This window comes from Canis lupus, chromosome 22, assembly GCF_011100685.1.
Source record: "Canis lupus familiaris isolate Mischka breed German Shepherd chromosome 22, alternate assembly UU_Cfam_GSD_1.0, whole genome shotgun sequence".
Lineage (NCBI taxonomy): Eukaryota > Metazoa > Chordata > Mammalia > Carnivora > Canidae > Canis > Canis lupus.
Genome location: NC_049243.1, coordinates 50,481,750 through 50,496,500, shown reverse-complemented (window position 1 = coordinate 50,496,500; position 14,751 = coordinate 50,481,750). Strand labels below are relative to the sequence as shown.

The following is a 14,751-nucleotide window of genomic DNA, read 5'->3' as shown; positions in this document are numbered from 1 at the left end:
TTTTTTTTTAAAGGTTCCTTCTACTTGCACTAAAAAAGTTCCATTTGTGCAGTAAAGTGGTTACATGGTAAAAAGATAAAGGAAGGCCAACTATTAGGAAGTACTCAGAATGTTTTCTTAATATCTAAATGAATTTTGTTCTATAATGAGGTACCACTTCAACCCATTAGGAATACTGTTATAAAAGAAAAAAATCACTAGAAAATAAGGAAAATGTGCAGAAATTAGAATCCTTGTGCATTGCTGGTGGGAATTTAAAATGGTACAGCTACTGTGGTAACAGTAGAGTGGTTCCTTAAAAATTAAACATAGAATTACTATATGAGCCACTAACAGAGGATCAAAATTTCACAAAATATGAAGTTTTATGAATCAATAAGAAAAAGATAAACACTCCAATAAAAAAAAAATGGGCAAAAGCCATGAAGAGGCAGTTTGCAAAAGAGAAAAAGCAGTATCAATAAATATATTTTTAAATTTTTTTTCAATAAATATATTTTTCAAATGCTCATTGTCATTACTAACCAATATATATTAAAACCACAAAGAGAGGGATCCCTGGGTGGCGCAGCGGTTTGGCGCCTGCCTTTGGCTCGGGGCACGATCCTGGAGGCCTGGGATCGAATCCCACGTCGGGCTCCCTGCATGGAGCCTGCTTCTCCCTCTGCCTGTGTATCTGCCTCTCTGTCTCTCTCTGTGTAACTATCACGAATAAATAAATAAAATCTTTAAAAAATAAATAAATAAATAAATAAAACCACAAAGAGATACCATTTAAACCCACCAGTCAGGAAAAACTTACATAGTCTGGATACCAAGAGTTATCTAGGATGTGAAGCAAAATTGTTAAAGGCACAGATTCCTGGGTTCAAATCCTGGCTCTTCCATTTATTAGCAGAATGACTTGGGCAAGCAATTTAGTATCTAGAAGGCCTCAGTTCCCCAACTGCAAAATGCAGGATAACATCAGTACATTGGATTGGTGTGGGGATTAAATACTTTAATACAAATGAAGCATATAGAATAGTCAGTGCCTGACATAGTATACAATATGTTTTGTATGTAATATGTTGTATGTAAGTATACAATAAGGTTTTCTTATTATTCATATTGTTGATACCAGCAGCACTGATAGACATATACATTGGTACAGCCACATCGGAAAAACCATTTGGCATTACTGTGTAAGATTAAGAATACATAGTCCCTATAACCAAGCTGTTCTACTGGCATATTCCTTGGAAAAACTCTTATTTCAAGAAGAAACATACAGAGAAATGTTCTGAAAACAAAATAAGTAACACAAATATCTACTTAGGGGAGAAAGAATAAATCATGGTATATTTACATGACTTAATAACATATAGCATGGAAATAAATAAAGCTACATGCATCCCCATGACCAATCTCACAAACATAATACTAGAGGAAAAGGCAACTCAGAGAAGCAAAGAGAGAGTATGGTGCCAATGACACAAAGCTCAAAGACATCAAAAACTAAACAACATATTGTTTATAGTTGCACTGTATATATAATATTCCTAAAGAAGAGGAAGTAAGGGATGCATTTAAAAATGAAATTAAAAAAAAAAAAGAAATTAAAAATTGGGATGGTAGTTACCCACCAAGGGGAGCAGGAGGAACAATTTAATTAAGCAAGAGCACAGAGAAAGTCAGGAGTATTTTTTAATCTAGATGGTAAGTAATTGGGTTTTTGCTGTATTCTTCTTTAGTTTATATACAGATTAATACATATTTGTGTATATAGAATACTTAATAATAAAAAGTTTAAATGTAGGCACAAAAATCCAGGGGAAAAAACCCAGTCATTATTACTATAAAATCACTTTAAAAACACTGTGGTCATATCCACCCCAGAGTTCTTCTTTGAAACACACAGTAGCATTTCCACAGCTATTTAGAAGTATTGAACTGAAAGTCTTGGGCAACTCAGCCCAGGAAGTCAACACAGAGAAAAGGCAGCTGGGCACCAACCCTGAAGATCTGCCTATGCTTAAGGCAGGTGGAAGAGAAAGCCACAAAGAACACTGTGAAGCTAGTATTCGTTCTCCTGTCTTTTCAAATCCCTTAACCACACAATGCTCTTGTTCTGACTGAAAAGACTGAGACAAGATGATTTCCCTCCTCTGTTTTTGAAGCTCATCCTAACTTCTCTCTCTGCATCTAGTCTCATTTTCCTTGCATCCTCTCTCTACAATGCAACTAGAACCAAACTCTTCCTAAATTCCAATGCTCTCCACACCATTTCCTTTTTGAACACTCATCCACGGGTCCCACTGGCCACGCACGGATAAGGCAGAGGCCACAGTATGTAATTAATTAGCAAGGTTTCAAATGACTTGGTTCCTACTTGCTTCACTTTTGCTCATCACACTCAGCTTATTCTCTGAAGCAATGATTCTCAAACTGTTCCCCCTGGACTAGCAGCATTGGCATGACTGGAGAACTTATTAGAAATGCACACCTAGGGCATGATCCTGGAGTCCTGGGATTGAGTCCCACGTCGGGCTCCTGGTATGGAGCCTGCTTCTCCCTCTGCCTGCGTCTCTGCCTCTCTCTCTCTCTCTCTCTCTCTGTCTGTCTATCATGAATAAATAAATAAGATCTCTTTAAAAAAAAAATTAAAAAAAAAAAAGAAAAAAGAAATGTACACCTAGCCCAGACCTACTACACTGGGGTAAACTCCAGGGGTAGGTCCAGCCATCTGGGTAATTCTGAAGCATGTCAGAGTTTGAGTATCATTGGCTTAAAGCATGAAAGGTAAAATATTATTTGAAGAACTCTGAAGGAGAAAATAAGATAGTACTATGTAGCACACACTCTGGGGTTATGGTGCCAGCATTCAAATTTCTGCTCAGTTTCCTCCTAGATTTGTAATCTCAGAACAGTTGCCTAGACTGCTTCAGCAGAGTGTGATACCTAACAGCATAGGTCCCATAGCGAGCCTGCTTGGATGTAAATCCTGGTTATACCTGCTATCAGCCATGTGACCTTGAGCAAGTCACTTACTTTCTCTGAGCCTCAGGTGCTTCATTTATGAAAGCATACATTATAACACCTACTTCATACAGTTGCCATGAAGATGAAATCAATATATATATGCACTGTGCTCAGAACTATACCTGATACAGAGTAAATATTATGTATTATTTATTCTTATTATGTTATTAATTTCATGGGGACCACATTACATTTTGGAGATAAAAAATGTCACCACTGAATGCTAATGACCATAACAAGTGTATAAAGTTCACCTATTCAGGTAAAGAAAAACTTTCCTCACCTTTTTTTAGAGTAATTAAGTTTGTTTGGTTTTTATCCAGTATACCAATTATACCTCTCTGAGTTTATTTCCTTCCAATGAGATAGTATTTAACTGGAAGCAATGACCTCCTCTAAAGAGTCAGGGGGTTTGCCTTAAGGGGTCATTGATTTCAGATTAATGACTTTTTTTTTTAAAGCAAAGAACTTAACAAGAATAAAAAGGAGGGATCCCTGGGTGGTGCAGCAGTTTGGCGCCTGCCTTTGGCCCAGGGCGCGATCCTGGAGACCCGGGATCGAATCCCACATCAGGCTCCCGGTGCATGGAGCCTGCTTCTCCCTCTGCCTGTGTCTCTGCCCCTCTCTCTCTCTCTCTCTGTGACTATCATAAATAAATAAAAATTAAAAAAAAAAAAAAGATTAAAAAAAAAAAGAATAAAAAGGAATTTACTGAACTGTATCCTTATGATAAAAAAAATATTTCTGGGAATTATTCTAAATACATATCCAGCATTAACATAGCTAGGAACTCTACATATGAAAGGGCCATCAAGTTACCTACCTGCAGTCATTGAGAAGGAAACTGAAAATATCCTGATATGCCGCTTTGGGGAGCAGTTCCTTCCCCTCTCTATACCCGCTCCTGGGAGGTTACTCTATGTCCCCAACCAGAACAAGTGTCACTGGCCACAGTACATTCAGTGCAGAGTACATTTAATGGAACACAAGTATTATAAACCCATGTTTTTTGAAGACACAATAAATGGATCTTAAGTAATGTGAAATTATGCACTGATATTTTTTCCAAGGATCTTAAAGTGTTTCACCTCATAGTTAGAATTTATAAGAAAATATGAGAGAATAAAATAACTGTAGCAAGCTACAAAATCAAAGTCAAAATATAAAGCTCATTCCTAAGAGTTAAGATTTCTTAGAACCATAAAGAAAATATACCCAATGGCCTAGCTTAGAAATCAATTTAGTTATCAAATATTTAGTGGAGGCTTCTATCTCTAATAGAGGTATATGTGAATCTGCTATAGAGAGTTTTTATCTGTGATTCTCTTGATTTCTCTATGCTTTAAAAATCATTTTCCTGTATAAAATTCAGTTTCCTGTGCAAAATCAAGTTAAGGAAACATAAAAATATTTTCGTGTTAAAAAAAACCCTAAAAGAATAAGTATTTAGTACTATGGGGAGAAGGTTATGATTTTTTATTTGCATGTGACCATCACATGTTACATGGTGTTCTTTGTTTTGTTTTCCCTGGAGCCCTAAACCTTAACTAAGGTGAGCTGAAGGAATTTGGGCAGAATCTCTTTCAATAGCTGTCTACTTTAAAATGGAGGTTACTGATGACAAAGAACATTCAATCAATTCTGGATTTCAAGTCATTTTCTCAATGCAAGAAATCATACTTTGGAGGGAAAATATAGGTTAAAAAATTAAGACCATTCTATTTTTAAAAGGCATCAATGTGTTCTAGCAAGTCAAGCTGAACACAGCTCGCCTTTCTGCTGATCTAATGCTACACAATCTCAATTACACAGAAAAGAAAGGTAATGAAGTCATATTTTATAACTACAAACCCAAAATGGCAACAAAAATTTTTAGCAAAGCACACAAGATACTTTATGTAGGACAAAGTATGGTAACATATACTAACTTTCCTGGATGGCCTGAAAAAAAGAAATATTGATTCCTCGGAATAAGACTTGCTTCAAGATCCTCCAAAGTAGGAAAAATGTTTTCAACCATAAAATGTAGGAGATGAATAAATGTGGCTTCTTGCAACTGTATCTGTCAGTATTAACCACCCAGGTGCTAGTCAGGATTCTAGACTTGCCGGACTCCTCAAAGTAAATTATAGGAGTACTTACCTGTATCGTCCTCTGAATGCCATCGACGCTGACAGACAATAAGGGGGAAGCCAGGTTCCACGTGCTGGTCACATTTAGTTTCGACCCATCAACTTCCACCTGTTGTGACACCAAGTAAGATGGTTACCATGAAGAAAGACAGAAAACTGATCTCAAGTTCATTGCTGCATACAAAGCAGCAGCCATTTTAAACAGATGGCTCCCAAACAACCTGTCATGTTTACTGCTCCCTCCATGAAAGACAGGGTCCAACAAGAGTCTTCTCAGCCATCTCTGGGGAGAGGTGAAGGACCTGGGCACAGCTGCCTCTGGGTACTGAGGTTTCAAGTGATTTCCAGTAAGTAACAAACAGCCTTCTAACTCTAAACCTATCTGGACATGCTACATTTACTGCAATTAGACAAGTAATGCATATAAATTCCAGTGACATTTTGCAACCCAACATCAGGGCTTGCATATAATATCCTCTCCAAGGACCAAGAAAGAACTTTTTCTGTGTTAATTTTAATGAAGGACTATGCATTGTTATCTTAATTAAACAGAAGCTTTAATTAGGCAAAATTCTTTAGTGTTGAATATTAAAAGTCCATTTGAACTTTGCAAAAGTTCTGTCATATTTTTGTCGATCATAAATGACTAATTTCATCAAGTCATCATTTATGAAGATGTAAGAAAACCTTCATAATCTTTTAAAATAGATACTTTCAAGAGAAAAATTCTAATTTCCAAATAAATAATATAAAAGTAACTGAAAGAAAAAAAAAAGCAATGTTAAATTAAAATAATAAGTATTGGGTGAAATACTTCACCCAAGTATTGGCAAGTATATTGGCTCAGCGGTTTAGCGTTGCTTTCAGCCCAGGGCCTAATCCTGGAGACCTGGGATCGAGTCCCACATCGGGCTCCCTGCGTGGAGCCTGCTTCTTCCTCTGCCTGTGTTGTGCCTCTGCCTCTCTCCCTCTGTGTCTCTCATGAATAAATAAATGAAACCTTAAAAAAATAAAATAAGTATTGTTAGTTATTGCTTCCTTTTCACTCACGGATTACCCAACTCGTGTATATGAGTGCTAAGAAGACAATAACTAATATTTTAACTCTACAGTAAACAACCTAACAAAGGGATATTTAAGTTTGTTCAGGGTTCAGAATAACCCTGTAGCAAAGTCAAGACACATGATCCCTAACGATTCCTTCCCTCTCTCTTAATTCTCTTAAACAATACTTAGTAAAATAAAAGATGTGGAGACGTTACTGTTTAGTGTGTTTAGTGTGTCCTTATACATCTATACGGACTTTAGATAGTGGGAAGAAGGAACATTGGCTTGGGTCTCACGTGACATTGCTGTTTTACTAAGTTAGAGCTACTTAACTAAGCTGGAGCATTTGACATCTCTGAACCTTAGCTGCCAAACTAAAATAGAGTAAAAATATCTATCCAAAAGGGTACTGTAAGATTAAAGAAGTTAACATATAAAACCCTCTACCAACATTCCTGTCATGGTAGGTACTAAGTATTTTCTCCTTTCTCCCATCCCTAATGGTTCCACTATCCTTGAATGAGTTTTAAAAATAAGGTCAGATAATCATACTACCTCATAAATTATTTACTATTAAAACACTAGATGAGAAAGATCTGTGAAGCAGCAATAATACATTTTAAAATTATCTATTTAGCACCTCTCCCCGAATTAAATATATCCTTATGTTATGAAAGATTTCCAAAAGAAGCTCCTAATAGAGTTTTTACAAATATTAAATGCTAAAGATACCTTTTAAAACTGAAAAAAATATTTGTTTTGACATGGCTTCTAAATTTAAAAAGATTTTAAAAGGCCAATGTTCAGTTATAAAAGTTTTATTTGTCAAAAAGGAAAGTTAGAAGCTATAAGGAAAAATTTTTAATGGCAAGCATTTAAAAATTTGTATTTGATATTCATTTTAAATCAACAGAGGTGACAGAATGAAATTGTAATTGTCATTTTTAGGACTTATGAGGGGGAATTGAGAAAAGAATCCAATCTAGTCAACTTCTGTAGAGGAAGAATCAATTTACCACTGACTAAAGAAAACTATTTTTAAGAATGTTCAAACAAAATGTATCACACTCATATAATAGAATATCATTTGATAGTAAAAAAGAATGAAATGCCGATAGATGCTACTATGTGGACGAAGCCTGAAAACATACTAACTGAAAAGCCAGTTATAGAGGATCACATATTACATAGTTCCATTTAGAATGAAATGTTCAGAAGAGAAAAATCCATACAGACATAAAATAGATTAGTGGTTGCCTTGGGTTGGGAGTGTGGGGATAGATGGAAGGATCGAGGGGTGACTATTATGGGATATGGGCTTTCTTATTTGACACAACGAAAATGTTCTAAAATGTGGTGATGGCTGCACAGCTCTGGGAATATATACCACAAGCTACTGAGTTGTACAATTCATACAAATTGTATGGTATGTGAATTATATCTCAATAAGGCTGTTAAAAAATAAGTAACAAATGAAAATAGAAAGGAGGGATTTTGCTTTTTTCAAAAATCAGAAGCAATATTTTGTGAGAAATTAAAGACCTAAAAAAATGGATACACACACAAACATACACATACACCATGTTCATGAAATAGAAGTTTTAGTATTATTAAGATATAAGTTCTCTCCCAAACCAATTTATATATTCATTGTAATATCCCAACAGGTTTGTTTTGTTTTGTTTTGTTTTGTTTTGGTAGCGGATTCTAAAATACATGGAAAAGCAAGGATATAGAATAAAGATAATTTTGAAAAATTAACAAATTTGGAGAACTTACGTCCCCTGACTTTAAGACTTCTCAATCACTTGACGAGATGAGCACTGGGTGTTATATTATATGTTGGTAAATTGAATTTAAATAAAATATTTTTTTAAAAGAGACTTCTCATTAAGCTACACTAATCAAGACACTGGTGTAAGAATAGACATAGTCATTAATAGAAGAAAATGAGAGTTCAGAGACCTATATATAAAGGGTTAATGGATTTTTTTTAAAGTGCTAAGACATTAAATGGCAAAAACAGTTTATGAACAAATAGCACTGAAACAATTAAACATCCATATTCAAACAAATAAACCTGACTTCTATCCCACAATTTAAAAAAAAAAAATCAATTCAAAACCATGAAAACTAAATATAAAGTGTAAAAATAAAAAACTCCTAAGAGAAAACCTTAATGATCTTGATCCAGGCAAAGATGTCTTAGGACATAAGAAATATAAATCTTTTTTTTTTTTTTAAGAAATATAAATCTTACAAGTAAAAACAGATGAATTAGACTTCATCAAAATTATAAATTTATTTGAAAGACACTGTTAAGGAAAGGGCAGTTGAGCCCCAGGTTGGGGGAGAATATTTGCAAAACACATAAAGGATCAGAGTCCAAAATCTCAGGTGGATGCCTGGGTGGCCCAGCAGTTAAGCATCTGCCTTCAGCCCAGGGCTTGATCCTGGGGTCCTGGAATTGAGTCCCACATCAGGCTCCCTGCATGGAGCCTGCTTCTCCCTTTGCCTGTGTCTCTGCCTCTCTCTCTCTCTCTCTTTCTCTCTGTGTCTCTCATGAATAAATAATTTTTTAAAAAAGAATTCTCTTTCATAAGACAATAAGAAAACTGACTGAATTTCTTTAAAAATGGGCAAAAGATTTGACCAGACACTTCATCGAAGAAGAGAAATGGGGCAGCCCGGGGGGCTCAGTGGTTTAGTGCCGCCTTTGGCCCAGGGCGCAATCCTAGAGACCTGGGATCGAGTCCCATGTCGGGTTCCCTGCATGGAGCCTGCTTCTCCCTCTGTGTCTCTGCCTCTCTGTGTGTGTCTCTCATGAATAAGTAAATAAAATCTTTAAAAAAAAAAAAAAAAAAGAGAAATGGACGATAAGCACATCACTGAGTGGTCATTAGGGAAAAACAAAATTATAATGAAATAGCACTGTCCATCCACAAGAATGGCTAAAATGCAAAGGAGTGATAATACTAAGAGCTGACAAACATGTGAAGTAACTGAAACTTTCATACACTGCAGACAGGAATGCAGAATAGATCTGCTTTAGAAAACCCCTGAGGAGTGGAGACATATGTACACATAGAGTGTGCATGAACGTTCACAGAAGCTTGTTTATGATAGCAGAATATATACACAGAAAGTTTACATCTACCTCATACTGGAAAGACCCCAAAAGTCCAATGAACCAAATATAATGGACAAAAACAGTATATCCACACAACAGAAAAAGAGCAATAAGCATCTCAAAAGTATTCTGCTAAGTGAAAGAAGGCTGGCGCAAAAGAGTATATGGAACATAAGTATGATTCCATCTATAGAACATTTGAGAAAAAGCAGAAACCAGGTCAGCTGTTGCTAGGGGCTACGGGTGTATGAGGATAAGCTTGATAAACAAAGGGCATAAGTGAACTCTATGCGGTGAAATGTTCTAAATCTTGATTTTGGTGGTGATTATATGACTGTACAGATTTGTCAAAACTCAATCAAACCATACAATTAAAGAGTAAACTTTTTTATTAATTATATCTCAACAAATCTGACTTTTTTTTAAAGATTTTATTTATTTATTCATGAGAGGCACAGAGAGAAAGAGGCAGAGACACAGGCAGAGAGAAAAGCAGGCTCCATGCAGGGAGCCCGATGTGGGACTCAGTCCCAGGACTCCAGCATTATGCCCTGGGCTGAAGGCAGACGCTTAACCTCTGAGCCACCCAGGGGTCCCAAGAAATCTGACTTTTAAAAACAAAAACAGAGTTGCCTGGGTGGCTGAGTCGGTTAAGCGTTTGACTTGATTTCAGCTCAGCTTGTGATCTCAGAGTCTTGAGATAAAGCCCCATGTCAGGCTCTGCACCTAGTGAGGAGTCTGCCTGAAATTCTCTCTCTCTCTCTCTTCCCCTCCCTCCCTGCTCACTCGCTCTCAAATAAATAAAAAATCTTTAATAATAATAAAAAAATCTCTAATAAAATAAAATGATTTTAAAAACAAAAACAGAGGGAGGGAAGTCTACTTCTTCAAAAACTGAAAATAGTTATGTTTGAACCACCTTTATCTTCCCTTACTAATAATTTATCTACCTGCATCCTCTGCTACTGGATGAGTGAACATGAATGTTAATTTGGGAAGAAAGACAGAAGGAAAGTTTCTTCTAGACAGAAACCCAGGGGGAAAAGTCCTTTTCAAGTTCTATGAATTACATGAAGGAAAGACACAGAGGGCAGATGAGAGTATCAGAAATCAAAGATCAGAGACCTCCCCATCTCCTTTGGGTAGGAAGTAGAAATGGAAAGAAATGTGTGAAAACATTCTGACAAGTATCAGGTATCCTAAAAATATCTGCGCTGGAGGTCTACTTCTGGTCCATAGTCTGGAGAGGCAGTAGGCTTCTACTAAAGCCCAGTACTTGATGTCATGACATTCCTAATGTGGTGTGTAACCAAAAGCACAGCACTGACAGTGGAAGAAGCTGGATAGATGACGCAAGCACACCATGATAGGAATCCAGAAGTTTCTACCTGTTTTAGTGAGATAACAAAGTCTGGGCCAGGATAAAGACAACATAGTACAGAGAACTCCATGGCTACAGGCAAGTAGTAACCAGAACTATGGGTAGCATAGGCTTCTTCAGTGACAAAGAGGATAAATCATCACCTGACAGTCAGTCACAGGTCCAGGTCCTTGCAGCAAAGCCTTATAAAGACACCGTGGGTCTGCACTCTCTTTCCCACCTCTATAGTTATGAGGTGAGTCCAACCACGTGCCTAAAGACCCTTTTTGCCTGCACCCAAATTCCATCCAGCAGTGATGGCCGGAGTAAGGGAAAGAAACCTAAAGCACCATGGTATTGGAATGACACTGCTTACACTGAAGTGTTTCCTCCCCCTCTCCCTTTACTAAAGGTAGAAGGGAGAGGGCTTGTGAGGAAGCGGATGTGACAGACATGCAGAAACATTTCCTTGTAAACCCAAGAAGTAAGGAGCATAATTTTGCAACTTCACTTTATAACTGAAGCAAGGAAGTTATCATAGCTCCAAATCATAAACTACGAAGCCTATCTGCAAATTTAAATGAGGGAAGAAAACACGCTGAAAACGATCAGATGCCTTCTCAGTCCTCAAGCTGTAAACAGATTTCACCAAGAAGTATAATTCACAATAGCAGATGCAATGATTCTATTGATGCTTTCATTAGATGAGCAAAATCTAGATGTAAGTATAGGGCATGAGGAGAGCAGGGAATTTGAACATTATAATACTATAGATAGATTCCTGTTACTATGCCATATACACATTGTTTACACCTAATTCTTTAGCCAAGGGGGACTGAAACAGCAGATGTGGAGTAGAAGTGGCGTTTCACTATTACAACACTGAGAACCTGACATAAAGTACCACCCTATCTTTTCCATGCCAAAAACTAATGGGAAGTGAAATCTAGGACAATGGAAATCACAGATTTGATGAGAGGGTTTTAGAGTAATAGGCCTAACAAAGTTGTAGGCTGCCCATGCTTACACCCAACCAACTACCCGACTGCACATAATGATCAGAAAATAAGCAATACTGGATCTTCGGATACAATTTGCAAGACATTTTTATCAAGAAAAAAGGTAAATTCAGAGTATTATAACACAAGAAGAACTACTCAAGGAAACACAGGAAGAGTTCAGATAAATAATTCTGCAAAGTCTCAAAGATAACCATAGGAAACATGACTCCTCTTTTAAAAAATGAGCTCAAAGAAGAAAAACAAAGGTTCAAAGAAGAGATCATACAACAACAGAAGGAAATGAAAATCAAGCTGGTAGAACTCAGAAAAAAAATGAAGAGAAAAATAACATTATAAAGATAAAAGCCACCTTAAGAAGCAACCAAAAATAGAATCAATGAGACTACAAAGACAGACAAAGACATAGAGAAATCATATAAAATAAAACAGAAAAGACTAGCAATATAAAAATTTATAGAGAAGACAACAAACATGGAGGAGGGAAAAATGGGATTCAAAGAATATACAAAAGACGTTTTCAAAAAGGTTTATAAAGAAGAAAGAATAAATACAAATTCAAAGACATGACAGAGTAAAACTTTTCAAAATGAATAAAACCTTGAATTTGTAGAATGATGTTGTTTACAGAACTTTTAAGAATACAGAGAGTTATGTGGAGATTTAGGCAAAATTAAGAAATCAGGCACAAGCAAGCAAAAACCTCAGGTCAGCCTTATTTCTCAAGGACAAAACTGATACATAAGACCACAGAGGAATGTGGTCCAAGTACTAAAAAGAAAAATGTTGCCCCCCAATTTTATACCCAGCCAAGATGTCCTTAAAGTATATCATATAAACACATCTTGTAGCATATAGAAGAACTTAACACCCTTTCTTTAAAAAGGAGGCATCTCTCTACAAATTGGTATGAAACCACACCCAAGAAATTGATAGCATTAATCATTTGTTAAGGAAAAAAAAACCTCTAAGTGCATTTTGTAAATGTACAGAATATCTCTAGGAAAATATATAAGAGGAGAGGAGGGGTTGAGGGACAGGGATGGAAGGGAGGCTTGCTTTTTACTGTAAATCTATTCATACTATTTAAACTTTGTTCTGTATATGTTATATATTAAAAACTATAAAGGTGAGGAGAAGTAAAAGGATCTATTTTCCTCTCTCATGGTATCATGAAGTCAATATTTACTTTATACCTTTCACTAATGGGCACACAACACATAACAGCTATTCTTCTAAAACTTCATTTTGGTTAAGACACAAATATTCATTTCAATTTCTCTGGTCATAGATGTCTTGATTTCATTTCCAGCACCCAATTTTGCAATGTATTTTAGACAAACCCTCTGTATCAACTCTTCCTAATCTGAAAAGGAGGCACCTGCATGAGCAATGCTGAAGATCTCATTTAGGCTAAAACTCTATGGTTTTATGGTTGCAAAGCCCTTTTATTTAAGATACACTTACTATTTCTGATATGGCAAATTCCAACATTCGAAAGGAACTTTGTTTTGCTCAGGGATAGGAAATTTTTAAGACCTTTCCTTTGACAAACAATAAAAATTAACAAATTAATTCAAATTCTGTGTGGGAATTAAAAAAAAACAGACCAATAATAAAATGACAAATGACATAATACTCTGGGGTACAAATAAAATTTCATACCTTTGAGGCAGACAGTATCACGGAAATGTTCTAAGCACTATGAAAATACTAAACTACTTTAAATTATTTTAAAACTATATTTAAAAAACAACCCAAAGACACAACATCTTTGTTTAGAAACCCTAACCCAGATATACAGATTTCATGTATTTAGTTTAAATAGACCTAGGACTCAAGTGCATCAAATCTACATTAATTATCACATGAATTCTGACCCACACTCTTGGCAGATGACCCCCTCTTTTCTTTACCCAAATTGAAGCCACAAGACATCAGTCCTCTTATTTTTTGGCATCATTGAACCATCTTTCCTTTACTGATATCTCACACACTGGCTGCTTCTTCTGCCTCTGTGCACGTACAGGACTCCTATATTTTCACAGATGGGGAGTTGACCCACTATGCCCTCCAACCACCAAACTGCTTCTTTCCTTTATTTCTCTGATAGGCTCTAGAACAAGTGTTCGGTACCTTTTCTCCTACTGTGTAACTTTTTCTCATAACCTTCTACAATCTGGCTGCTAAAACAGTATTCTGAAAGTTCACAAATCTTCTTTAGCAATTATATACTCTTTTCTTAATTCTCATTACTGTTTACTCCTCACAGGAAGAAAGAACTCTCAGGAGGAGGTGATATTTATGACGAGGTCTGAAAAGTGAGTAGAAATTAGTTGGTAGCAGTGGGTGGGCGGTAATATCCAGAGGAAATATCCCAGAGGGAATTTCATGTAAAAAGTCCCAGAGGCAAAAAAGAGTTTACTCCTGTAACCAAGGTGCCAAGGACAAAAAACCAAGGTAAGCATGGTAGCCAGTTGGGGGGAAATGGGAAAACTGAAGGATTCCAATTTGAGAGTAACATCATCAACTTGGTCTTTTTTAAAGATCGGTCAGGCTACAGCTTGGAGAATGAATGAGACGAAACAAAAACGAAAACTATAGTAGTCTAGACAGCTGGTAGTGGGGAGAAGCAGGATACTCAGGAGTAGTATAAATTGGGGAAGGAAAGTAAAAAGTGTGAATAGAGACGTCATGAAATAGTCATGAAGAAAAGAGAGATGAGCTTATCAGAAAACCAGAAAAACTACCACCCAGTGTTGAATGCTCAGCCACAGCAGGACGTCATGCACAATCTGCTTCTGGTGTATAGTTTTCCCCAGCAATGCTCAGGTACCTTGCGTGTTGTAGCCATAAAGAAACTGGCTAAGTTCATCTAAGTTTGAGAATAATGGAAGAACAAAGGGGTTGAGGAAGTTGAGGGTATATGTAAGCAAAATACTACAATTATAGGCCAGGGTATCTAAGCTGGATAAAGAATAGAAAAACAGGAATGGGATCCATGGATGGAGAGAAAATATAAGGACTAATGGTTATACTGAG

The 14,751-nt window shown here is 36.4% G+C and overlaps 1 protein-coding gene and 1 long non-coding RNA gene across 4 annotated transcripts in view; one reads left to right on the top strand and one right to left on the bottom strand.

The window, feature by feature from the left end:
* Window positions 1-14,751, bottom strand: part of PCCA (propionyl-CoA carboxylase subunit alpha) — a 462,758-nt gene that overhangs the window by 94,008 nt on the left and 353,999 nt on the right. For all 3 annotated transcript variants that reach the window (XM_038569960.1, XM_038569959.1, XM_038569963.1), the window contains one exon: window positions 5,164-5,262. In XM_038569960.1, the coding sequence (XP_038425888.1) occupies window positions 5,164-5,262 (99 nt within the window). The remainder of the gene's footprint in view (window positions 1-5,163; window positions 5,263-14,751) is intronic.
* Window positions 1-14,751, top strand: part of LOC119865226 — a 67,955-nt gene that overhangs the window by 25,322 nt on the left and 27,882 nt on the right. Inside the window, exon 3 of the long non-coding RNA XR_005376530.1 lies at window positions 13,982-14,030. This is a non-coding gene — a long non-coding RNA (uncharacterized LOC119865226). The remainder of the gene's footprint in view (window positions 1-13,981; window positions 14,031-14,751) is intronic.